This window comes from Capsicum annuum, chromosome 5 (assembly GCF_002878395.1).
Source record: "Capsicum annuum cultivar UCD-10X-F1 chromosome 5, UCD10Xv1.1, whole genome shotgun sequence".
Lineage (NCBI taxonomy): Eukaryota > Viridiplantae > Streptophyta > Magnoliopsida > Solanales > Solanaceae > Capsicum > Capsicum annuum.
Window position 1 is genome coordinate 2,722,652 of NC_061115.1, and position 27,790 is coordinate 2,750,441.

The 27,790-nt window shown below is 35.9% G+C and overlaps 3 protein-coding genes and 1 pseudogene across 4 annotated transcripts; 2 read left to right on the forward strand and 2 right to left on the reverse strand.

Annotated features, from left to right (window-relative positions):
- Window positions 1-246: 246 nt before the first annotated feature.
- Window positions 247-3,736, forward strand: LOC107854062 (54S ribosomal protein L51, mitochondrial). The gene is made up of 4 exons (XM_016699062.2): window positions 247-398; window positions 934-1,013; window positions 2,267-2,373; window positions 3,308-3,736. Exons 2-4 carry the CDS (start codon window positions 934-936, stop codon window positions 3,478-3,480), a joined length of 360 nt encoding a protein of 119 aa, XP_016554548.1. The 5' UTR covers window positions 247-398; the 3' UTR covers window positions 3,481-3,736.
- A 637-nt stretch (window positions 3,737-4,373) lies between these two features.
- LOC107854056 (receptor-like protein 13) lies at window positions 4,374-5,913 on the reverse strand. Its single transcript, XM_047412415.1, has one exon. The coding sequence runs from the start codon at window positions 5,141-5,143 to the stop codon at window positions 4,400-4,402; it is 744 nt and encodes a 247-aa protein (XP_047268371.1). The 5' UTR covers window positions 5,144-5,913; the 3' UTR covers window positions 4,374-4,399.
- Window positions 5,914-12,917: 7,004 nt separating this feature from the next.
- Window positions 12,918-20,628, forward strand: LOC107854065 (annotated as a pseudogene).
- A 1,220-nt stretch (window positions 20,629-21,848) lies between these two features.
- LOC107854064 (receptor-like cytosolic serine/threonine-protein kinase RBK1) lies at window positions 21,849-27,453 on the reverse strand. Of its 2 annotated transcripts, XM_016699064.2 has the most exons (9): window positions 27,167-27,428; window positions 26,851-26,997; window positions 25,655-26,149; window positions 23,934-24,191; window positions 23,674-23,828; window positions 23,521-23,600; window positions 23,307-23,442; window positions 23,031-23,180; window positions 21,849-22,275 (listed from the first exon to the last, which is right to left on the reverse strand). In XM_016699064.2, the coding sequence occupies exons 2-9, from the start codon at window positions 26,855-26,857 to the stop codon at window positions 22,123-22,125; spliced, it is 1,434 nt and encodes a 477-aa protein (XP_016554550.2). In that variant the 5' UTR covers window positions 26,858-26,997; window positions 27,167-27,428; the 3' UTR covers window positions 21,849-22,122. The 2 variants fall into 2 exon arrangements, with proteins under 2 accessions (XP_016554550.2, XP_016554549.2); XM_016699063.2 differs by lacking the exon at window positions 26,851-26,997 and having other exon boundaries at window positions 27,167-27,453.
- Window positions 27,454-27,790: the final 337 nt, after the last annotated feature.

Genomic DNA, 27,790 nt, shown 5'->3' on the forward strand with positions numbered 1-27,790 from the left:
GTGTCCGGGATCTTAATTGAAGCTCCGACTAATTCGGATCGTGCGTTGCAAGACCCATTAAGGGGGTAGCGCTCCCAATAGAATTTTCTCCATACCCAAGACTCGAACCTGAGACCTCTGATTAAGGGTGGAGCAGTTTCACCACTTCACCACAACCCATGTTGGTAAGGCCCACAGCTCAAATTACTTCCAAATTCAATTGCTCCAAAGCCCAATAGTCCTTAAAACCCAATTTAATTGCTCCAAAGCCCAATAGTTCTTAAACCCAATTCAATTGCTCCAAAGCCCAATTTACAAGGAAGTTCTCTCTTTACAGTTTACACACACACACAGAGAGTCGCCGGCGTTATTACTATTGCTAATTTCTTCATATTCTCTTTCTCCGACGGAACCAAATTGTATGTATTTCTCTCTTTTCTCTTAATATATCTTCATATTTTTGCATAAAATAAATTCGATTCTAATGCTTTTTTATATTTTGGAGATATCGAAATTTTCGGTAATTAAGTTCGAAACTGTTCGAATTTTCATATTTTTGAAAAAAATAATTCGATTCTAATGCCTTTTTTTGGAAATGTCGGGATTTCTGTAATTAAGCTCTAAACTGTCGAAATTTTCATATTTTTGCAAAAAATAATTCGATTCTAATTTTTTTTTTTAAATTTGAAATGTTGGGATTTTCTGTAATTAAGCTCGAAACTGTTGAAATTTTCATATTTTTGCATAAAAATTCGATTATAATGCTTTTTTTTTTTTTTTGAAATGTTGGGATTTTCTATAATTAAGCTCCAAACTGTTGGGATTTTCAGTGGTCCTGCTATGTTTTGTTTACGTTTTCGTTGAATTAACAATGTTGTATAAGCTACTTGCGGCTTCTCCAATTGTTATTTTTCGAATAATGTGGTATGGAATTTGTGAATTTGGTTGATACAGATGGCATTAAGAGGTGTTTGGCAGCTAAAGAAATTAGTAGTCAGTTATTGCAATTGGGGTGGCAGTAGCAGGGGAATAAGGTAATTCCTTAACTTATGAAACCTCCGTTTCAATTTGTTTGTTTGGATTAAGGTAGAGGGTTAGTGGGTAGGAGTGCGTCCTTACTAATAGGGAGGAGTGTTATGTGTGTAGTTGTGCCTGTGGTTATAGTGTTATGCATGTGTCTTGTAGTTTCATTGTTTGTGGTGGTTTGGTGTTGTTTGTGATTTCGGATAGATAGTTTATAGTATTAATCTATGGGTGTCTTGTTTCTTGTATCATTATGTTGTGTGTTTTTATGTTTTTTATTCGTTATATTGGTGTTTGTCCTGAGTTGGGGTATATCAGAAACAACCTCTCTACTTCATCTGTGGTAGTAGTAGTGGTGTGGACTGTGTACACTTTACCCTCCCCAAACCCCACTTTGTCGGAATACACTAGGTATGTTGTTTTTGTTGTTGTACAGAGTTTAAGAAAGTAAAGAGAACTTTTGAATCTCGTGGTCTTAAACATGGCATGTGGAAATTTAGAAATTAAGAGTTGCCAAAAAAAGGAAAGAAGCATTATTTTTGAAATGGACTAAAAAAATAAAGACAGACAAATAAATTGAATGGAGGGAGTATTGTTTATACTGGGGTTTTAGATTAACCAGAATCATAATGAGACTGTTTCTATTGGGAATCTTTGAATGAAGTGAAAGAAGAAATATGTATGTACAACTTGAACTTTTAAAAATCAATGCTTGAATTCAAATATCTAAAAATCCTGGCAATTGCAAATTTGTCTCACCTCTGAGATAGTGGTATGGACTGCGTAAACTTACCCTCCCCAGACCCCACTTGGTAGGAATATACTGGGTATGTTGTTGTTGGTGGTGGTGGTGGCAATTGCAAATCTTGTAGTAGTTACAATTTTGAAGCGAAAAGTGGGAAGTTATTCCTGGTAAAAACTAAAGAGGATAAAGGAAGGTTCATACTTTATATTATTTCAGCCTTGATATGATATCTTTATGGATAATTGTTACCTGTCTTAAAAAGTTGGTACATTGCTGATATGCCATAGTGAAATTTACATATGTTAGTGTTCAGTCCTGTTTAAGTCTAAATTATAGTTGTTAGAGGAAAAGATCGTGACTTTTGATTGGTAAAACAAAAAGGGATAACGATTATTAATCAGACTTAAGCAGAAAAAAGAGGAAATAGAATGGCTGCAAATTCTGGATGACTAAGGTAGAGGAATATTTATAAGAAAATAGTCCTATGGCATATGTTGAGGTATGCATCTACTATTTCAGGGCATTCATGGAGTCTGAATTGCCAGCATTTAAGGAGAAAAATCCGCAGCTTGAGGTGGTCACTGAGCTCAATCGTGGTCAGCATCCATTCTTAAAGGGATTATACAGTAAGACTTTCTCCCTGTTTCCCCTCAACTACATACTGTAAAACGATATTCTTTCTGTGTCTGATTGGGATGCATATGAAGAGAGAAAAATTGGCAAGGTTACGTTCATGAACCTTGCCGTCTTTGTGAACCAACTGAATATAGTTACCATCCAGCTATAAGTTGAACCCCTCTTAGGCTCTGCTGGGGTATTTACAATAGCCCGTACTCTACTCTGCCCAAGCAGCATTAAAATGTTTAAACTTGGGATTAGCTTATCAAAGGTATCACAGGAAATCATAACCAGCTTTCCTCTTTAAGTCATCCAACCAGATGGGTCCTCAACATTATTGTGGAGGTCTAGGTCCTTAGGAAGCACAGATCACTATAACGTGCATAACAAAGGCCAAATTCTCCATGTCTAGATATGAGGAAAAGGCTGCAACAATCAGGGATTAAACAATGGAGTAATAAAGGAAAAAGATGGTTTGTGTTTTGTGCATTCTGAGAAGGATGATATGTACAAAGTATAACACTCTAAGAAACGGGAGCCGGATCAGGTAGTTGAGAGAGAACCATGGAAGTAGCAAAAACTAGAATAGAGGCTTGCACTCCTGAGGGCCATCAGTGTCTTACCTGTTTTTTGCTTTTATCCTACCCCAGCATCACCTTCGTCATTTTTACAGGCCTTGAAGTTCTTTCCTTTGGGGCCATTTTGGGCTACTAGCTACCAGACAGGTTTTGTTATTGAATAAGTGTCAAATATAGTGTGTCATATCAAACCCATTTTTCCGCCTCACTACCCTGTCCAAAAGTAGCACAAATACTTACAGATGCACTGAACATGATGTTCCTAATTATGCCTTGTATATTTGTTGTATCAGTTTATTCAAAAACTAGTTGTTTTTCCTGTAATTTCTTGTCACGTGTGTGTACTGATTTGCTTTTCAATTAGAGAACAAGAATGAGCGTGTTGTATGTGTGAAAAATTTGAATCAAGACGAAGTACTTGAAGCAGCGACCAAGTTAAGGAATTCGCTTGGCAGAAAAGTGGTGAAGCTGAAGACGCGGCATGTCACAAAACAACCAAGCGTTCAAGGTACATGGTCAACAGCATTGAAGTTATAAGCACCAAAAACAGAAGTTTTATGCAGGTGATTTCTGTCTTCCTAGGTTTTATCATATGGATATGTAAGTCGTAGGTGTAATCTTTTTGGACAAACAAGATATGGATAATATGGTCTACATCTACTGAGAAGGTAGATTTTTTCAATCGGTTAATGCACTCGATATGGACAATATGGAAATTGCATGTGTTGGACATTTTGTAATTGAGTTCTTGGATTTGGTAATTGGTTAATGATAAAATCCTTTGGCTGTAAAATGTTGGTTATACAATGACCCTGATTTGCTTTTCTTAGCTGATTTTCCAGTTTTTAGTTGATAGTATTATTTGTTAGGAGCCTTTGGCTTCTTTTCGGGCTACTAATCGTTTGGATGGTGTAGTTATCTCCACATAAGTTTCTGCAATATTTATACTTTTGTTTCTCGTTAAATAATACCCACATAAGTTATGAAAAAATGTGGTATTATGGGCGAACCAAAATGTGAAATAAGAATGTTGGTGTTTTCACATATTGTTGCAAAATTTAGTGTTTAGATGACATTGTAAAAAGAAAAGAGAAGTATTTTGACCTCCAATGTATAAATGTGGTTGAAAAACAGTTGTTGAGTTTTTACTTGTGAAGTTTAGGAAGGATAGAATGTACGTAGACCTTACCGCGACCTCAGTGGTGGAGAGGCTAGAGGCTATTTCTGATAGACCCTAGGCTCAAGAAAAACACTCCAAAGTAGTCCTAAAAGAGAAATGATGGAAGTACAAGAAACAACATATAGTAACAAAAAAAATGTTACAACAAAACAATACGACAGTCGAAGCACAAGAAACAACCGATAGTAACAGAAATGGAAGGACATGGATAATTCACATGACAAGTATATATAGATTTTGACAGTACGTTTCCAATATTTTGAGTCTGAACCCTCTTCATCTACTTGTCCATACAATAAGAATGAGAACAAGTTTCCTCCACCATCTACTCTTGATGGGTGTAACAACATTGTCGAAGGGAAAATAGTAAGAATTAAGCATCAAAACCTCAACAAGCCCAAACCATGCTGTTCTCCAATAAGAATTGAAGCAGAGTGCTGCAGCTAGTCTCAGCAAGATCACTCCAGAAGACACAGCAAAGCCGATGTAGAAACTCTGGGTATCCGTAAGGCCTGCAGATTCCTCACTTCCACAAATCAAAGGATTCCCCTGGTAGCTGCTTTTGTCAAAAGTTGAGAACTGAGCTTCAAATGGTGGTACTGCACCAGATAAGTTGGTGTATGCTACGCTGAATATCGCCAAAGAGTGTAGCTCAAGCAGGCCAACAGGAATTCTCCCATTCAAGCTGTTGTAGGATAGGTCCAGACTCTCGATTTCATGTAAATTGGAGAAGCTATTTGGGATTTTGCCAAAGATATGGTTGCGCGATAGATTAAATGCATGTATTTTGCTCAAGTTCCCTAGCTCAACGGGAATTTCACCAGTTAATCCGTTACTTGAGAGATCAACACCTGACATATATTTCAGAATGCTTCCCTTATAAGTGTATGAGTTTCTTTTTGTTGAAAACTGAACCTGGGTTTCCACATCCATCAAATTGAAGTCATTTAGAAATCCATATGAAATGTGGTAGTGCCTTGTTGAACGTATAGGACTTATGTTCAAGCAATTTTGTGACATGTTCAGGTTATTAAGCTTTGGAAAGTCTGAACTTATGTTTGCTGGAACACGCCCGCTTAGTTTATTATTAGAAACATCAAATTCCTCTAAATGGAGATGACGACAGGATGGCAACTTCAATGTTCCGATGAAAGCATTATCTCTTGCATAAAGACCTGCAAGTCTGGTGTTATTCTCTAACAACCAAGTTGGAAAGTTTCCTGTCAATTGATTGTTGTCTATAGAGAGAACTGTCAAGTCATGCTGATAATGGAGGAAAGAAGGCAATCTTTGAAGGTTTATGCGTCGCTGAATAGCGAAAAACTGCAACTGGAAATTTGGCACCTAGAATCTTGAATTCGGAGTCTGTAGTTACAGTATTATAGCCAACATCAAAGTAGGTAAGTTTTGAATTGTTGGTGAATTGATTGAATGATAGTGGAACTTCAAATCTGTTATATGAAATAGCCAAGAACTCAAGTGATGTGTCCTAAAAGGATATGAGGCTATATTTCCAGTGAAGTGATTCCCATCAAGTCAGCCATTGCAGCGATGTCAAGCTACCTTGGTCAGATTCTTCAAAAATGTCATTTGGGGCGTGTCGGATTCTCCAAAAGTAGTGTATTTTTGGAGAATCCGACATGGATGCTGCATCAGAAGGGAAGAGTCCGCGCAACTTAGATGTCAAGTTTCCAAGAAATGAAGTGTTCCCTCAAAATTGTTGTTAATGAGTGACACCTCTTGAATGTTTTTGAGTTCACACCATCCTATAAATAAAAGGGTTCAGATGACATTTAGCTAACATAAATGTAAACTATACTTGTTATTGTTGGTTGTCTTATATTCTCGAACCGAGTTCCTTCAGAAACAACCTCTTTACCTCCTCGAGTTAGAGGTAAGGTCTGGGTACATTCAACTTTCTTCAGACCCCACTTGTAAGATCTCACCGAGTATGTTGTTGGTTGTCTTAAATTCTCGAGCCAAGGTCCTTCGGAAACGACTTTTCTACCTCCCGAGTTTGGGGTAAGGTCTGGTACACTCAACTTTCTCCAGATCCCACTTGTGAGATTTCACCGAGTGTGTTGTTGTTTGTCTTAAATTCTCGAGCCAAGGTCCTTCAGAGAGAGAAACAACCTCTCTACCTCCCGAGTTTGGGGTAAGGTCTGGTACACAAAAACTTTCTTTAGACTCCACTTGTGAGATTTCACTGAGTATGTTGTTGTTTGTCTTAAATTCTTGAGCCGAGGTCCTTCAGAAACAACCTCTCTACCTCCTCGAGTTCGGGGTAAGGTTTGGTACACTCAACTTTCTCCCGACTCCACTTTTGAGATTTCACTGAGTATTATGTTTTTGTTTGTCTTAAATCCTGTGAATTCTAATTATCTCAGCTTTACTAGTAGGTATGAGAAAACCTGTTATCCTTGTAGGTTTAGGAATTGGTTGGGATCTATGTAGAGGAGTTGTAATTTGATCTTGGGATTATTTTCTTGTAAAAACAATATAAATTCCGACACTGTGGAGCTGCTTAATCACAGAAAATTTCAATATTTTGCATAATTACTGAAAATTTCTATTATAGGTTTATTGAGATATATAATTGGCTCCTGATACATCCAACGAAGATATATTTTTTTTCTTTGTAAAGATTCATAATTAGCTTTTGATACATTTTTTTCGATTTTGGGTCTGTTGAGATACATAATACATTCAATGAAGATACATTTTTTTTTATTTTGGGTTTGTCGAGATACATAATTATCTCCCGATACATCCAATGGAGCTACGTAACTAGTTAAGATTTTTGTAATTACTTAGTAAGGTTGGAAATTTATGTAAATATGGTGAATTAAGGTGTATGTTTATGTTATCTTTCCTATTTTCTTATGAAGAAAATTTTACACCATAATCTCACAGTTATCTGTTATTAAAGAAATGAACCTTATGCTTAACTGTACCCCGAAAGATGTTCAAAAAGTGGCGATCGGCCAAGTGATATAAAGGGACCCCACATCTCGTGAGTGTCCGATATGGGACTCTACTAAAAATAGAGCGGGAAAGGGGTAAATATATCTTTGAATTATGATAAATGGTACGTATATATTCTTTATCATATTTTGGGCACACATATATCCTTACCGCTGATGAAATGGTACATGTATGCCGTTTACACTAACAGTAGAGACATATGCATATCCAAAGTGTATAAAAAATATATGCGTATCATTTATCGTAATAGTTTCCTTTTTCCAAAAATAGTGTTTTCATCCATCTCATGGTAATCATAATGTTTCTAGTTAATCAGTTACTACTATAAATTAGTTATTATTTTGTATTAATTTAAATTATTATTTTTTTTTTTCTATAAATTTCAAATTCTCAATCTGTCTGTTTCAGTTATCACTTTTTGTGAACTTTCTCCAATTTATTACTGTGGTTTCCCCAAGTCTATGGCAAAGTTGCTTTACCATGCATTTATTTGTGTGGTTGACTTGACTGTATTATGTTTTCCCCAGGTCTATCAAAAACGATCTTTTTATTGCGGCAGCTTTAATGTGGAAAATTGTGGTGCTTCGACACCTTTTAAATTCGACATAGAATAAGTATAATTATATAAAGACATATAAAAATTAATATAAGATGGAAAAAAGTACCCCTGAAGTTGGGAAGATGATTGAATGCTTTCATTTTCATGCGAAACCATAAAATTTTGAGTATAGGTATTTGAACCTCCTGAGCAGCTACTACTTCTAAATTTTGGATCCGCTACTCTCACCTTCAAGATAGTTATATGGACTGCATGTATTTTAATTTTCTCAGACTCTATTTTATTGAAATATACCGAGTATGTTGTTATTGATATACTTGACTGTATTCCAAAATTATACTCCCTCCCTCCCGCCTTAATTGTCGTTTTGGCTCTTTTCACATCCATAGAAAAAAATAACAAATACAAAATATAGTTTAGTAAGTTATTTTTATTTATTGAGTAGATTCTTTTTTAAGATTAGAGCATTAGGATAAATCGTTGTCAACTTTGATCTTAAATTTTTAAAAGAGAAAATGCTCTATTTCCACCTTAAACTATACGCGAAATTGCTGAGACACACCCGAACTTTAGGAGGGTCCTATTACCCCTGGACTAATTAAAATCATATTTTTGACAACCTTAGTGCCTACGTGGTACACACGTGTGCCTACGTGGATCCTTCAGAGTGTTGTGGCACATAGGCACTAAGGTTGTCAAAAATACGATTTTAATTAGTTCGGAGGAGTAATAGAACCCTTCTAAAGTTCGGGTGTGTCTCAATTTTTTCACGTATAGTTCAAAGTGGTAATAGAGTATTTTCACTTTTTAAAATAATAATTATTTAGGATAAATCTTTTGAACTAAGTCAAACTTTTGATCAATTGAAATTTTTGTCGAACTTTGAAAGATCAATTCAAGTTATAAGTCAAGTGAATGAATAAATTATATAATCAACACTTTTGTCTAATTGTGTAAACACATTAATTATATAGTTAATATTTTAATTTTGTCTTATTGATTATGATTAGGGGGTGTAGCTCATATGTTAGAGCGCTCGCTTCGCATGCGAGAGGCACGGGGAATTAGTTTATGCTTAACAAGCAATTAATCAAAATTTTTGATGTTGATTTTTAGCGTTAAAATGGGGTAGCATCTCAGAAAATTTATATGAAATCGAGAGTTTAGACCTATCTCGTACAATAGTTAATCTATTAGTGAGCAATTAGTCGGAGTTCTCGACATCGGTTTTCAGCATTAAAATGGGGCAGTATCTCGAAAAAATTTACATGAAATAGAGAGTTTAGAACTATCTCATACAATGGTTAATCTATTAACGAGCAATTAATTAGAGTTCGCACGTTGATTCTCAGTGTTAAAACGGGGTAGCATCTCGAAAAATTTACATGAAATCGAGAGTTTAGGCCTATCTCGTACAATAGTTAATCTATTAAAGAGAAATTAGTCGGATTTCTCGACACTTATTTTCAGTGTTAAAATGGGTAGCATCTCAAAAAATTTACATGAAATTTAAAGTTTAGACCTATCTCGTACAATAGTTAATCAATTAACGAGAAATTAGTCGGATTTCTCGACGTTGATCTTCAGTGTTAAAATGGGGTAGTATCTCGGAAAATTTACGTAGAGTTTAGACTTATCTCGTACAATAGTTAATCCATTAACGATAAATTAGTCGGATTTCTCAACGTTGATTCTCAGCGTTGAAATGAGGTGCCATCTTGAAAAATTTACATGAAATCTAGAGTATAGACCTATCTCGTATAATAGTTAATCTATTAATGAGTAACTAATCAGAGTTGATTCTCAATATTAATATGAGATAGCACCTCAAAAAATTTACATAAAATCGAGAGTTTAGACCTATCATATAATTGATTGATATTTACTACTATCACTTTCAAAAGTTAACATAAATATGATTTCTATTTTCGATTGATTAGTAGAGTATGTATGATTTTGGAATTAGTCAAGTCATCCACACAAATAAATGCATGACTTTCAATTTTGCCGTAGACTTGGGGCAACCACACTAAGTAATGACCAATAATAATTAAAGTCACAATCAAATATTTTATTTTTTTTAAGAGTACGCAAATGCACTGTTTCCACTCTGAACTATAAACGAAATTATTGAGATACATCCGAACTTAAGGAGGGTCCTATTATCCCCTGAACTAATTAAAATCATATTTTTGACAACCTTAGTGTCTCCGTGGCACATACATGTGTCTACATGGATCTTCAGTGTGCTGATTCACGCAGTGTGCCACGTATGTGCCAGTAGGCACTAAGGTTGCCAAAAATATGATTTTAATTAATTCAAGGGGTAATAGAAGCCCTTTTAAGTTGGAGTGCGTCTCAGCAATTTCGTTTATAGTTTAGTATGGAAACAGTGCATTTTCTCTTAATTATACTTTAAAAATATATCTTATAGTTTATGTAGTCATTTAACGATAGAGATAGCATTTGAAAAATATAATAAAATTCTCTTGATTTCATAAATAGGACAACTAAAATTAAAATAACAAAAGGGTCAACTAAAACCAAACGAAGAGGCTAATTTTCTGATTTGGATAAGTGTGTGACAATATAATTCAATCTTTTTTTTTTAGTGATTGATATTCCATTCAAGTCATCTAAGCAAACAAAATTTTGCCCCATTTGTCAATGCATTCTTGAAAATGATAACCAATTTCACATATATCATACATGTTTGAAAATTAGTGCATACTATTACTCCTAATGTAAAATATTATAGAGATAAAAAGGTAGTGTATACGTAGATTTTATCCCTATTTTATAGAGATGGAGAGGTCGTTTTCGACTAGTACTCCTCCATTTTAATTGATTTCCTTATTTTCTTTAGTCAGTTTTTAAAAAATATATACATGCTTATGTTATGCACAGGGTCTGGTAAAGAGTCCGATCACAAGGTTTAATTGTGCGCAGTCGTACCTTACATTTCTGTCAGAGGTTGTTTCCGAGGCTTAAACTCGTGACATTTGGCCACATGACAACAACTTTAAAAAGAATCTCTCCTTTTCTCGACAACTCTTTAATTTCAACTTTCCACGAGACATGATCTTGAACATTTTGATACATTCTACATATCTTTATTTTAGGCATAATACATAAACAGGACCTTTTACTTGACATCAAATTCTAACATTGTCAGTGTACAAGTAGGTCCTTTAACTGTGCAAAAGCTGAACAAAAAAATACTTCGATCTTGCAACACATATGCGTGAAACTCAATCGCTCCTATGTGGACTAGTACTACAACCAAATACCGCCACCTAATTAAAAAGATACACGTAGATTTTAGATATTAACTTTGTCAGTGTACAAGTAGGCTCTTTAACTATACAAAAGCTGGAAAAAAACACTTCAATTTTTATATAGTTATGCATGAAAATCGCTCCCACGTGGGCTAGTACTCCAACGAAATGTTGTCACCTAATTAAAAAGATACACGTAGATTTTAGATATTTAAAAAAAAAACTTAATATACCACCATCATAAATACATGTACTTTTTAAATTTTTCTTTAAAAAATAAAAAATAATTCATTAAAGGCTACATTCATTAAAATAACATTCAAGTACGATGAAAATTGAAAAATTCATTTAGAAGATGTGAAATCCGCTGAAAATCCTACAAATTTTTCATGTCTTATTCCCTTTCAATTAAGAAAAATTATTGGAATTTTCCATTGAAGCTTCACAAAATAGAAGCGTTTAACATGAAATTTGCACAATTTCTTTACAACTTTTAGCTCTTCGGATATACAAATGAAGCATGCACCATCGTCTTAGGGAGAAACAGAAGAGCACTAGATAATTGATCGTACTTTTCCGGTTACTTTTTCTAATTTTGTATAGAGTTGTTAGAGAAAATAAAAAGAGAATAAAGTAGAAAAGGGATATATGTATATATGTATGTATGTATAAAGGATTCATTAAGGGTATACAGTCATTTAAGCATTTTTTTTAATTGTTGGGGGCTCCAATTTTTACCCACACGCGCGTCATTTTGAGTGTAATCACGCATTTTGTCAGGTAGGATTGGAGTATTTTTTTGTTCAGCTTTTGTATAGTTAAAGGGCCTACTTGTGCACGAGCAAAGTTAAAGGTCATAGTTATAATTTGATGTCAAGTCAAAAGTCATATTTATGTATTATGTCTTTACTTTAAGCATAATACATAAATATGACCCTAAAATTGACACCAAATTATAACATTGACCTTAAACTTTGATAGTGCACAGGTAGGTCCTTTAACTATACAAAACCTGAACAAAAAGGCACTCCGATTTTGCAACTACACGTGTGTACCTCACTTGCTTAGACGTGAATTATTAATTCACTCATATGGTGCCACCTAATAAAAACACATATTATAAGTATGACCTTTAACTTTATTGGTGCACAAATAAGCCGTTTAACTATACAAAAGATGAACAAAAAAATCCTTCAATTTCAACTCGAACGCGTGCCGTTTTGCGTGTACAACACGTGTTTTGCCACATAGGATCGGGGTGTTTATTTGTTCAGGTTTTGAATAGTTAAAGGTCCTATTTGTGTACTGTCAAAATTTAAAGTCAATGTTATAATTTGGTGTCAAATTTAGGATCATATTTATGTATTATCCCTTTACTTTGAGACCACAAGATTCAACAAATTTATCTACTTTCTTAAACTCTACAGAGAAAATACACTGTTTCCACCCTAAACTATAAACGAAATTGCTGAGACACACCCGAATTTAAGGAGGATCCTATTACCCTGGACTAATTTACATCATATTTTTGACACCTTAGTGTCTACATGGACCTTCAGTGTGTTGACACTAAGATTACCAAAAATATGATTTTAATTAGTTTAGGGGTAATAAGATCCTCCTTAAATTCGAATGTATCTCAAAAATTTTATTTATAGTTCAAAATGAAACAATGCTTTACTCAACTCTACATTAAGTCAAAATCAGACGAACAAAGGTGAGTACTATTTTATCCTCAAAAGAATTTTTCTTTGGGGTGTGGGGTTGGATGTATAGAGGTGGCTAAATTATATTCCTATATAAATCTTCTACTAGCTATATTTATTACAACATCAGCAAACTATAGTCTTAAAAATGAAAGCACAATTAAATTAAAAAAAATACACTACTTTAGTACTGACATTGAAGGATATGGGGAATATTAAGTTTTTGTTGTGGGTGCTTTATATGGTGCTTTATAAGTTTTCTTTAGCATTTTGTCCTGCGAACTGCTTTGCACTACTGTTTTTACTTGAGTCGAGGGTAATAAATAACTTCTCTACTTTCCAAGCTGAACTTTTTGTATTGCTTTTACTTGAGCGAATTATCTATCAGAAACAATGCCTCTACTTTTGAAGATGGGAATAAGGTTTGCGTACACACTTGACACTTTTATATCATTATTTATTTATTTTGCATGCGGTTGATTTTGAACTTTTGACCCCTCGCTTACTTCATGGATAAAAAGTCAAAACTTATTGAACTTGAAGTTTTGTCCATGAGACAGACGAGGTCAAAAGTTCAAGACCAGCAACCTCTATAAGGCCATAGTTGTGAATCACTCCTCTCATTACTATTTGACTTTCAACGCTACTTATTTCTTTGAGTCGCCCCTGCTCATATCCACTCATCATTTCAAGTTCAAATATTGTTTTGAAACCCTTTTGTTAGGATTACTGGCTCAGCCACTGCACGCCCCAACCGGTGTTGGGATGAAGAGAGAAGTGCTTTGTTAGAGCTACAAGCAAACATGATGAGTTCAGATGGTGGACAATTAGGCCTTTGGGCAACCTATAATGAGATTGGTTATTCAGATTGTTGTTCTTGGCGTTGGGTAAAATGCAACTTAACAACAGGTCTTTTATTAAAATCCAACTTATACCACTAGAAAGCGTGTCTAACGACATTTTATTATAAGTACGACCAAAGAGGGCTAGGCCTTACCTTACTAATCTTGACTTAACGACAGGTCGAGTGATCGAACTCAATCTAAGAGCAGCAAGACAAGGATCAGGAGTTGCTTGGAGTTTTAATGCCACTCTATTTCTTCCATTCAAATCACTACAACTTCTTGTATTGTCCGAAAATTTTATTGCAGGGTGGAACAAAAATGAAGGTTAAATCTCTTATTTCATGATTTTACTTGGGAAAAAGTTTGAAATATATATAAATTTTGGCGAAATTTACTGTAACAAGACTCAATTTTGTGAGGGTCTCATGACCCCCCTCAACTATTTATTACCGTACGTATTTCTGTAGTATATATTTGCCAAGCTGGACCACTACGTGAACACATGCGCACTGAGCGCGTAAGGACCTGAAGTGGTCCAACGGGATAAATATATGCCACAAAAATACGGTAATAAATAGTCGAAGGGGGTCATGGGACCCTCACAAAGTTGAGACGTGTTACAACAAATTTTCCCAAAATTTAGATATATTTCTGACTTTTTTCCCTTTAGTTTAAGCACACATCTTATATTCAAAATTCATTGATTCGATTAATTCAAATTTGACCCTAGTTCATAAGACTTGAATTTTCATGTCCTAGCTTGCATTATGCCAACAAGTGACAGGTCCCACGACCAACTCTAGCTGAGAAGTTGAGTCACCTTTTCAAAGTACTTCTCATGAAAAATAATTTGTATTTGACTAATTAATTCGAAAAAAACACTTTTGGTCACTCATTAGTGTTTCCAAACTTCAAAGTGTTTCTATAGGTGTGTTTTCTCAAAAGTGTTTTTCAAAAAAAAATAGTGAGTAAAGCATCTAGTACCAACTAAACTATAATTTGCTACTACACACTCCAACTTTTAGCATATTTTTGTCAACCATTTTAACTGCCGTGACACCTTTGACGTGGATTCTATTTTTATGTAAAAAAAGTGTCATATCAAGACAAAAAAGTGACAAAAATATGTTAAAATGGAGTTCGGGGGAAATAAGACCCTCGTGAAGTTGAAGTGTGTGTAGCAACTTTGACCAGTAATTCGACATTTTCTCCTTTTACTCAAAAACATTTTTTTTTTCTAATAAAAAACTTGGTTCCTTTTGCCTGATCTTAAATGCATGACTATTGAACATTGTAACACATACTCTCTTCTCTTTCTTTGCATATATAACATGATTTTTTTCTTGTGATTTTGTTATCCAGGATTTGACAAATTGTCACAATTGACCAACCTGAAAGTACTTAATTTGGAGCATAATTATCTTCCCTTTCCAAATGTTTTATCATCTTTGTGTTGGATTTCATCTCTAGAGATTTTAATACTGAATTTTCGTTCGAGCGGGCAAATGGGTTCAATAGGATTTCGTTCGTTGAAAAATTACACTATGCCTATAGGTAACAAATGCTATTCCGATTATAATCCTTGTGATATTCGATAAAGTATATTTAAACTTCAACTAACTGAAATATATATATATTTTTAGATGAAGGCATAACAGGAAAATGCCCTGGAATGAGCAATTTAAGGGCACTAGCTTTGGCAGGTTGTGGAATCAATGACATCAGTGTCCTTTCTGCTTTGGGTAAGTTGTAAAGTGCGTTCCCTACTGATTTTAGTGGTTTACTCTAATAGTTTCTTATCAGTGGAACAAGTAAGCTAACGTGGTTCACGGAAGTAAAATATGAAGATAATATTTTTACGTGAAAAACACCCGGCTCAAGAAAGGGGTAAAAAGCCACGACCTGTACCTCTACAGGATTTAACCCCAACTTCACTAATACTCTTAAGCCTCAACAATCAACAAATTACAAGACTTCTTGTAAACTAGGAATTAAAACTTCTAACTTCTATTTCTACAATAAGACAAATCTTCCCAAGATAAGTGTTCCAAGTCTTCGAGTTTCCTAACTTGAAGAAACAACTCCTAACTCAGTTTATATTTTACTGAGACTAGAACTAAAACTCATTACAACTCAAAGAACCAACCTACTATACAAAGTCTACGACTTGCTAAGTAAAGGACCAGGTTCTTCTTCAAGTTAGTGAACTGATTTGCTGATTGATGCTTTTCTTGTCAGTGTTTCAGAGAAACTCTTGAATATCATTTCTTCTCTATTTAAGCCCACTCCTGATTTGAGTCCTTTAGTGCTCTTCTTTCTTCAATAGGACTCTTTCAGGTAGTTTCACTCCTTGTTGCATTATGTCTCCTTGATCGAGTAGGAATCCTGTGTTTGCTCAATCTTCAAGTGTTTGTGTTTATCTCTTTTTCAACCTCTTTGCTGCATGTGATAAGTGTTGAGAGCATATCTGAATCTTCTTGCTTATCCACTCCTGACTTTACGCATTGTTAGCCTATCAGTAGCCTTGCCTGTGACTATTCTTTCTACACTTTTGTGGACCAGCTTGCATAACATGTTTCATTCATATGTCCATCATCAAAACTTCAGTTCCGTAACACAAGTTAACTTGTACATTATAGTATAAGATTATTAAAAATGTTATAGTAGAGAAAAACAAGAAGTGACTAAAAGCAATGGATGACAATTTTCCAAAACTTTCAGGTTCAGGGTGTGTTTAGTACGAAGGAAATGTTTCTCAATCTTTTCATGTTTGATTAGCTTAAATGTTTTCGAAAACTCTTTTTAAACCTCAATCTGAGACCCAACTCCTGATCCCGACCCCTACCCATCGCTCCAAACCCCGACCTGTTTTCAACCCCAACTTGGGACCCAATTCTCTATTCTGACCAAATTCCTAACCTTGAATCCGACCTAGTCCAATACTCGATCCTGATCACAATCCGGGACCAGACTCCCAACATTGACCTAGGACCCAACCCCAACCTAGGACCCGACCTAAATGCTCTTGGGACAATATTTTCTGCTTATTAAACGAACACCAGAAAATAAGTAAAAAAACCACTTTATATGTCAGAAAAAGATATTTTTTAATGATGAATTTCATATACCAATGCAGGTCTTGGTGCAGACACTGGATTGAGGAATTTGGAGAAACTTGACTTGACTAGCAATGCCTTAAATTCCACCATCTTTTCATCTTTGAAGCATTTTCCATCTCTCAAGCTTTTAAATCTCATGGACAATGATATAGTTGGAAATGTTGAAATGAATGGTTTGTTAAATTCTTTTCCCACTAACTTCCTTTATCAAATTAAACTTTGCTAGTACTTTCTTTGGTGCTTACTATATATTATAATTTACTTGTCTAGATATAATTGCCTTGAGCAATTTGGAATCTCTGGATCTCAGTATGAACAATTTTGAGAGCTTTGTGACTACAAAAGGTACATGAATTCTTGGTCCCTCATGCTGTAATAATTTACTATCAGTTTTTCGCGAGTTTCACATCCTAACTATCAGTTGTTCCTTTTTCATATGTTATAACTATTCTTTGTATCACGATAAATGTAGTTGCCCTAATATCAACATGCGATATTAGTTCTCTACGAATCCCATTTGTGGGATTACTCTCATACGTTAGGTATGTTGTTGCTGCTTATATATATATGACTGAGAATATGTATTGTACAGGTAATAGAAGAATGAGTTCTCTACGAAATTTACAACTTGGAAATTCAAATTCAAACTCAACCAAAGTTGTAGAATCCCTGAAATCATTCTCATCGCTCAAAGAGCTTTCGTTTCTATACAGTAATCTCTCAGCTTCTGCCACAACTTATGGTAAAGTAAACTCTAATTCAAATGTTGCTCGGACTCTTCAAAAATGTCAGTGGATGCGTGTCTCTCTAAAAGTAGTCTACTTTTGGAGAATCTGACACTGGGTACAACATAAAAAATGAAGAGTCCACGCAATTTAAACAATCACTAGTTTTCCTTAAGAAATTCTTTGTTGTGTTGATTTTTGTTCTTCTTTGATTCTCTTACATATAAGCATTAAGAAATATGAGCACAGTGGAGTACTTGAACTTGGAGGGATCTTATTTAAATGAGAATTTTCTCTTAAGCATTGGACAAATGACTTCTCTTAAAGCGTTGAATATGGCTTTTGGTGGCAATTATGGCACCCTCCCTAATCGAGGTAACTTTATTTGTTCTTATTGTTGACGATCACATGTTAACTAGCACACAATCGTACACAGAGCAAATAGAAAAGAAGATATAACCCAAAGATTTAACGAAATTAGTAGCCTGTTTGGGCGCCAAAAGTGCTTATTCTTTCAAAAGCTTGGCCAAACAGGCTACTACATCCTCACGGCAAATGCATAGTCATCCACTATGAATGAGAAGAATCGTATAAAGAATCCCCGGTTACAACCCCTTTATACAGATCGCAACTAGTACCCAAACCTACGAGGATAATAGGTTTCGCTAACCAACTAGTAAATCTTGTCACAGAAATTAAGACTAACAACAATGATAAATATAGAAGGGGAGAGCCTTGGAGTAACTGGTAAAGTTGTTGCTATGTGACTAGTAGGTCACGGGTTCAAGCCTTGGAAACAGCCTCTGACAGAAATGCAAGTAAGGCTGCATACAGTACACCCTTGTGATGGAGCCCTTCCTCGGACCCTTTTGCATTGTGGGAGCTTTAGTGCACCGAGTTGCCCTTTTTTAACAATGATATCTAAACCTATTGTAGAAATTTATTTTAGCATAATGTTATCTAAACCTTATCTTTTTAAATACAGGTTGGTGTGAACTCAAAAATATTCAAGAGTTGGCATTCATTATCAACAATTTTGAAGGAACACTTCCTTCATGTCTTGGTAACTTGACAGCACTTCGATGGCTGAGCCTTGAAGGGAACCGCTTCACCGGAAATATAGCCTCATATCCTTTCTGGAGGAGACTCACATCACTCGAGTACCTGGATATTTCATTTAACCAATTTGAAGTTCCACTGTCATTCAATCAATTCGTCAACCATTCAAAACTTACCTACTTGAATGTTGGCTCTAATACTCTAACAACAGACACCGAGTTCAAGAATTGGATCCCAAATTTCCAGTTGAAGTTTTTTGCTATTGAGGGATGCGTAAACCTTCAAAAATTGCCTTATTTTCTTCATTACCAGAACGACTTGAGAATTCTCGCTATAGACCTCAATCAATTGCCAGGGAACTTTCCAACTTGGTTGTTAGAGAATAACACCAGACTTGCAGGCCTTTATGCTAGAGATAATGCTTTCACCGGACCATTGAAGTTGCCATCCAGTCGTCATCTCTATTTAGAGCAACTCGATGTTTCTAATAATAAACTCAGTGGACATGTTCCAGCAAATATGAGTTCAGCCTTCCCAAAGCTTATTAGTCTGAACATGTCACTAAATTTGTTTGAAGGTCCTATACCTTCTGATATTGGCGGCTTTCATTTACGAGGACTAGTTCTATCTCATAACTTCTTGTCCGGAGGAGTTCCTAGCGATTTGGCAATTGGTTCTCCAATACTGAATTACCTTCGGTTGTCAAACAACAAGTTGACAGGGCAAATATTTTCGAAAGATGTCAGGCCGCGTCTACTATTTTATCTGTACTTGAATGGAAATAGCTTTGAAGGACCGTTACCAAGTAACATTTTTTTCAAACCCCTTATTGCACTTGATGCTAGCAGCAATAATTTCTCTGGAGAGATTCCGCGATGGATTAGAGACAACACAAAATTGTTGCAGCTCGATCTATCCAAAAATCATCTTGAAGGCTCGATTCCAATTGAGATTTGCAATTTGAAGCTCATTCAGGTATTAGCTTTAACCGAAAACAAACTTTCAGGTCCTGTTCCTTCTTGTGTGAGTGGTTTACCTCTTGAACACATCCATCTAGACAAAAATCAACTGGTTGGTGAACTCGATGCACTTCTCAACATATCGTCTTCGAAAACTTTGGATCTCGGGTACAACAGCTTTACCGGAAATATCCCACACACCATAGGCTCACTTTCAAACCTGAACTTCCTTCTCCTCAACAATAACCAATTACAAGGAGAAATTCCAACTCAAGTTTGTTTGCCGAACAAGTTATCCATCATGGATTTTTCGTTTAACAAGCTTTATGGTCCGCTCCTTCGTTGTTTGGGTAATTTAATACAAGCAGGAAGTGATGCAGAAACAGGAAGTATGTATTATCAAGCGACTTCAAAGCAAGCGTGGTTAGATTTCTTGGGGTGGATAAGTTCAGCAAGGCACTACCACATTTCATATGGTTTTCGAAGTGACATCAGGTTGATGGATGTGGAAACGCGGATCCAGTTTACGACAAAGAGAAACTCACTCACTTATAGGGGAAGCATTCTAAAGTATATGACAGGTATTGATCTCTCAAGCAACAGATTAACAGGTGAAATTCCCGTTGAGCTAGGGAACTTGAGCAAGATACATGCCTTGAACTTATCGCACAACCATTTTGTCGGAAGAATCCCAGGTACCTTCTCCAATTTACATGATATCGAGAGTTTAGACCTATCATACAACAGCTTGAATGGGAGAATTCCTGTTGGCCTACTTGAGCTATATAGTTTAGCAATATTTAGCGTAGCGTACAATAACCTATCCGGTGCAGTACCACCATTTGAAGCTCAGTTCTCAACTTTCGACAAAAGCAGCTATGAGGGGAATCCTTTGCTTTGTGGTGTTCCATTAGACAATGAGTGTAGCAGTACTAAATCGTCAAATATATCAAATGATGGAAGTGATGAATCAACAGGGTTTGTGGATACGGAGAGTTTCTGTATCGGCTTTGTTGTGTCTTGTGGATCGATCTTGCTGGGATTGGCTGTAACTCTCAGTTTCAATCCGTATTGGAGAGCAGCATGGTTTAGGCTTATTGAGGAATTGATGCACAATTCTTACTATTTTCTCTTAAGACAATGCTGTTACACCTATCAAGAATAGATGGTGGTGATTGTTTTTCTCATTCTTATTGTATGGACAAAACTATATACTTGTAATGTGAATCATGTTACATCATATGTTAGTTTCATGTTACCTGTTTGTTTAGCCGAGGGTCTTTCAGAAACAACTTCTCAACCTTCTCAAAGGTAAGGGTAAGGTCTGTATTCGCTCTACCCTCCCCAGATCCCAATTGTGAATGCGCCCACCCTTGCGACTTTGTTCAATGGGGGAGGGGCCATACCTTTCCAGCCTGCTTAGTTTCACAAGTCTAAATGATACTTTCATTATACATATCTTACAATTACGTAGGACGTGAATTGCCATGCATGTAGGACGCCACATATGACACATATATCTACTTATTCAAACTTTGTATAGGTTTAAGTCCCTATTTATACACACCCAAATTGGATTAGATGAAGGATTTTTCACGTGGACGCTGATGTGGACTATTCAATTGGTGTTTTTTGTCCACATGGCATGCTTTGGTGTCATTCCACTAGAGTGGAGGTTATTTTTGAGCCAAAAATTTAACGGAGGAGTATTTTTTAGCAAAAAAACTAACGAAAGGTATTTTTGCTCCATTTCGAATAGTTCAGGGGTATTTTTGATCCTCTTCCGTTTTAGGTTTGTCAAAAGTTAACTATGTCTAACGGCTAAATAAGAAAAGATGTTACTACCTCTATCCTAATTTATGCGTATAGTTATAAATTCGAGACTTAATTAAAATTCTTCTTTTTATATTATTGTGATTTATAATATTTTTTTAATTTAGTTTTTAAATAAAGAAATTTTATTTCAAAAAACTTAATGTTTCTACGTCCAAATTTGTCATCACAGTTTAAAATTTTGAATTTTGAAATTTTAACTTTGCAACATCAATTACGACAAATGAAGTAATTTTTTTTTTGTTTTTGAAATCGACTAAAAATGAAAAAGTATCATATAAATTGAGATGCTGAGAGTAATATTAATACATAAATGTGTCATTTAAACTTAGCCTCAGCTGACATCTATGCCGTTGAAGCCAATTAGTTAAAGAGTGGAGTGTTCGAGTTACATACTCTTATATGATATGATATTGTCGACTTTGGACCAAATACGCCATTATGAGATCTACACCTTATATATAGCTTTTCAATCTTTTCCGTTTTAGCTATCAATGTAGGAATTTTGTTCGCAAGCCCAACAAAGAGCACGTTTATGTCCTAGGCCTATGCAAAAATCATACACAGTAGTGTACGCAATCTTACCCCTATCTCGTGGAGATAGAGAGACTGTTCTCGAAAGACCCTCGACTCAAGTAACACATCATGACAAGCAAGTTGAAGTGAAAAGAGTAATAATTAGGAAGCTTTAGAAGATGTGTTTGCTGCAAAATTTTAAAGAAACACAAAAAAGGGTGTGGCTGTGTATGTACACTCTGATATATATGTGATATCTATAGCAACAACTTAACAAAACTCTACTATAGATTATACAAAAATATGATCAGCGAATCATCGATCAGTGCTATGATTTCTACTTCATCTGTTATAAGTAGCAGCAGCGGAATCAGAGGTAGGATCGATAGCGTATGACACAGAAGTTTAGAAAGTTTTACTCCAAAACGAGCTCCTTATGGCGGTTGAGATCCTGGAGATAATTTGTGCTCGTATACTCATCCGAAAACATCAATGCTCTCCCTCCCAATGATTTCTGCTTGATGTTGATCTCTATTGGTGCATTTTCGCCTCTCAATAGCTGAACAACCTGCAGACTCAGAGAAAACGTAATCAGCTGGTGAAGTAAAATTCTGTCGCGCTATTGCTTATGTCTTAGTAAGTGTTGTGTTTTAGCTTTCTTTGAGTCGAGGGTCTCTCAGAAACAGCCTCCCCAGACCCCACTTGTGGGAATATACTGCGTGTGTTGTTGTTGGATTTGTCGGTTATAAACATCGAGTAGCAACTCGTGTTCTTTCAACAGATAGTATCTTGTAAGTCACTTTGGATAGATGTTAAATCATTTACATTTAGGTGTCGCTTAAGATCCTTTTCGTTCTAACTCTAAAGGGAAGCCCGGTGCACTAAAGGTCCCGCTATGTACAGGGTCCGAGGAAGGGCCCCACCAAAAGGGTGTATTATACGCAGTCTTGCCTTGCATTTCTGCCGGAGGCTGTTTCCAAGGCTTGAACCCGTGACTTCTTGGTCACATGGCAGCAACTTTACCAGTTACTCCAAAGCTCCCGTTCTTCCGTTTTAACTCTAAGGGATGACCCGGTTCATACCTACTCCGTAGGTGTCGGGGAGGGGGGGACCACTCCGGACCTGACCTACGCGCCCTCACCCCAGCTTAACTCTATAACCAAGAATTTTGTATGCGATTGCATCCGTAACTTATGAGTTTATAAACTTATCACTTGCAAATCCTAGCAAGGAGCAACGATCAGCAACACTCGAAATCAAAATACAAATGGTGGTGGAATTTGAAGGTCGTAAAGGGGGCAGAACGTAAAAATGCAGTGTTACCTTTTTCATGTTTGGACGAATATCAGGCAAGTTGTGAAGGCATGATAAAGCTGTAAACATGGCGCGTTTCATCTCAACAACATCGTAGGTATCACCTAAACGAGGATCTGCTATTTCCTTGATGTTGTTCTTCTCCAACAACGGTTTTGCCTACACACAATTGTGACAGGTATCGAATACTTCTCAGAAACATTGAATGAATCATACGAAAAAACTTTCAAATGAAGTTGCATGACATGTTTGTCGTAAGATTATGTTAGTTTACGAGGATCATACCCACAACACAAGGCTCTTTCTATATGAATCAACTGCACGACGACCAGTCATTAGCTCCAATAACAAAACTCCAAAGGCGAATACATCTGTCTTTTCATTAACAATTCCATGCATAAAATACTCCGGAGCCATGTATCTGAAAACCAACTTGTCGTGCGTTTATAATCATAAAAAGCAACATCGACAACAAATGTAAGTTTTGATCTTTACATACCCAAACGTTCCTTCAATGGGAGAAACAACATGATGAAGCCAATTTTCTGGCAGCCATTTCGCAAGTCCAAAATCAGAAATCTGTATCGACACAAATTAGAAGAGGCTTCGCTTCATACAATAAATTCGGAAAAAGATGAAAAAATATTGAAACCTGAGGTTCATAATCTTCAGTTAGTAGAATGTTTGACGCGGTAATATCTCTATGGATTATGCGTTTTTGGCATTCGCAATGAAGATAAAGCAATCCTTCAGCAATACCAGCAGCAACTTTGTATCTTATTTCCCATTCAAGTGCCTCTTCCGAACCTGAAATACTGAGTTTCTGTTTATCAGTCACTATATATAGACATTTCATTCAACGTTAAGTGTGATATTATCAATCATAGCTAGCGTTAAGAGGGAATAAAGCACCGTATATTAAAGAACCGAGGCTTCCATGATGTGAGTACCGAAGAACAAGGTACAAACCGCCATCAGCACTATAACCGATTAACTTAGCAGCATTAGGATGGTCAATGTGAGCAATGATTCCAAGCTCAGATAAGAATTCATCAATTTTGTCCTTGTCATTCTTTCCTTGCTTAGTTATTTTCTTCACCGCCACTACTTGACCATCTGATAAACGTCCTTTGTACACTTCTGCATGTCCCCCTTTCCCGATCAACTTGCCTGTCACATTTTAAGGCATAATTTAGTAAAACAAATGGTTAACTACGCGTAAATTCAATTGATTTTCGAGTAATGCAGATTATGCAATCCGCTAACAACGGATTAAACTTTGCAAGACAGTAACATCGTTGGTGTGAAATTGTGTATGTATCACTCAACAACAACAACAACATACCCAGTGTATTCCCTGCGGGGTCTGGGGAGAGTAAGTGTACACGGTCCATACCACTACCTTAGATGAACCAGAGATGTTGTTTCTGATAGACCCTCGGCTCAGGACAGATAACAAGTATAACCAACAAACAAATAGAAAACATAAAAGAACATAACAAAAATGGGATAACATACCGCTAGATAATAATGAAAACGACGCACCCACAAGGTAATACTTATAAACTATCTATTCGAAATCAAAAACAACATTGAAACACCATTAACAAGCAACTACAGGCGTAGATACAAACAAAAGCATTCTACCTACTATGACGGACGAACTCCTACCCACTAACCCTCTACCCTAATCTTAGTCCTCCACACCTTCCTACCCAGTGTATGTATCACTCATCGGATGAAAACTCTATGTGATTATTTCCATCTATCCTCGCCTGTGGACAGAGTTACCTGGACCTGTTGCTGGTGGGAGGTGATAGGTATCCTGTGAAATTAGTCGGGGTGCACGAAAGAGACACCACGGTTGTAAAAGAATGTAATTTTTTGCCAATTTCCTCTCTTTTCTTTTCCTTTAGTAATTCAAGAAGTTCAAGATTCAGGCATGAGCCTTACTATCTGCAAAATACTTATATTATATGTTTGTCTATCTAGCCTTTTTCTAGTTAAATTAATCAGGACTACATAGTAGAGTCTATTATTTTTTTAGTAGAAAATATACCTAATTTTGGGCATATGACTACATCAAAAAGCGAGATAAGCATCCAGTATCCCGGAACTATGGCCAAAGTTGCCACGACGCACTCCAACTTCATAGGGGTCCTATTACCCCCTTGGCGTATTTTTGTCACAGGGACCTGTGAAGTTGGAATGTGTCGTAGCAACTTTGGCCATAGTTCGGAAGTACTGGATGCTTTACTCTCAAAAAGCAGATAGGAACTATGTTTGCTCAGATCCTCCAAAAATGTTTCCGCACCCATGCCAGATCCTCCAAAAACACACATGTTTTTTGGATGAACCAATACACATCCGATAGTATTTTTGAAAAGTCCGAGCAATGCAGTATAGAGCCACCTCTTTATGTTCATAAACTTTATGTCAAATCAAAAGAAGATACATAAATTGTTCCACACATTGCCGGTGGATGCTGCAGCCGCTACCACTTTGGCTTCACTAACAATATAAAGTTACCTAAATTTCCTTGCAAGCGACTCGATCGTGTAAATACTCTTTACACCATCACTGCGTATAACTTAAACTCGTGAAACTTAATGAACGATGAGGTATATATGTACCTGGACTGAAATTATCAGTAGCTTCGACAAGTTCAACATAGCTAAAGTTCCTCCAAGAGGGCTTAGGAATATCATCACAATCAGTAGCTTCTTCTTCAGCAGTTTTATTCTTCGACAACATCCTTCTTATATTCTTCGGTAGAATCATCTCATATCCTAACATCGGTATACTTGACAATCTTCTCATTGATCTTCGCTTTATCTGTCCGAGAAGATTTTTCCAATAAATACTCTGACTTAAGTCCCCTGAAGTTGATGATGCAAAACTGCGGCTCCGATCATCATTGCTGCTAATGCTGCTATTGTCTGAATCTGATGAACCCGAACCCAATGTAGGTATCTCTAAAACTCCTCGTGGTGATGACGATGAGTACTGATCATCTTTATTGTCGTTGTTGTTGTTGTTATCTTCCTTTTGTTCATCTTTTTCCTTCTCTGGCTCATGTTTTTTCCTGTTATCTCCGTTTTCTTGGACATCAGCTGCACCGCTTTTACCTACAAAGTTCATACAGAAAAACAAGAAATGATTTACATAGATCGCGCTATAGATTGATCACCAGCGTAAAAAAGATTTACATGGATCGTATTCATTATGAATTGGCTAGTTTTACGCTGGCTGTCAAACTACCGCAACCCTCCTCCTTTGTCCGGACTTGTGAAAGTACTATTTAAACCATCAATATACAAGGACATTCATATATCCAACAAGCAAAATGAAACATACATAGGGCAGTCCGGTGCACTAAAGCTACCGCTATGCGCAGTGTCCGGGGTAGGGCCCCACCATAAGAGTGTATCGTACACAGCCTTACCTTGCATTTCTGCCGGAAAATGAAACATACATAATCTTGTATTTTATAAAGATTCAAGTTTTATTGTGACACTACTATTTAAACATTAATATACAAGAACATTCATTATATCCAACAAGCAAAATGAAACATATATATAATCTTGTATCATATAAAGATTCAAGTTTTATTGTGACCCTACCATTACGAATTTAGTCGGGTTTCAATGTCGATACCAGACACTGAATGAGCATAAAGTCACTTTTGTTAGGGAGCGCTTTATCCCCTACGGGACTTCCCTACACGAATCCAAATTTAGTCGTGCTCCAATAACGATACAGGATATCAGGTGGAAACCCCAAAGGACAGCCCGGTGCACTAAAGCTCCTGCATACGCGGTCTTACCTTGCATTTCTGCAAGAGGTTGTTGCCACGCGGCCGAATACGTGACCTACTGACCACCTACTCATCACATGCATGACATCAACTTTACCAGTTACGCCAAGCCTCCTCATCACATGCATGACATCAACTTTATCAGTTACGCCAAGCCTCCCCTCAGGTGGAAAATAACCCAAAAACAAAAAATATACCCCATAAGAAAATAGCAACATACATAATCTTTTATGTTATAAAGATTCAATCTATACACATATATAATAACACATAAAAAGGAAACAAATAACAATAAATTCAAAAAAAAAAAAAAAAAGCTAAGTACCTTCCATGGGGAATAATAATTGAATTCTTGTCAAATGCTCAAATGAATCAAAAAAAATCTTCTTGTAATAATAATATGCAAGGAAATAGGAGCTTATGAAAAGATTAATTCCATAAAATATAATATAAGCTCTAAAAATATATTTACATTTGAGCAATTATTTCCAATCAAATTCTTTCTCCTTCCCTGCCAAAAAATAACAGGAAGAAGAAGAAGAAGAAAAGAAAGGAAATTTTTTCTTTGAAATTATTATTTTTTTTATTTAGCTTTGAAAAAGGTTGTTATTTTTCCTATGAAAAAAAAAATGGAGGTGAAGCTTTAGAAGTGGAGAGAAAATAACGGCACTTGTATTTTTTTTTAAGTACATGCATGCTAAATAAATAGGAAATTTTTATATCGTAATGATGAGATGGCATGTCACGTAGTTACCTTATTTAAATCTCATATTATGTGAAATTTTAATAGCTATGGTGAATTATTGTTAAAAATACAGGTACTTTTTTTTATTACTTTGATAATTAGAAGAGTAATATTGTTTCGATAATATAATAATAATATATTCGACCAAAAAAAAAAAAATAATATAATAATAATATAGATATATAATATCTAGAGTAAGAGGAA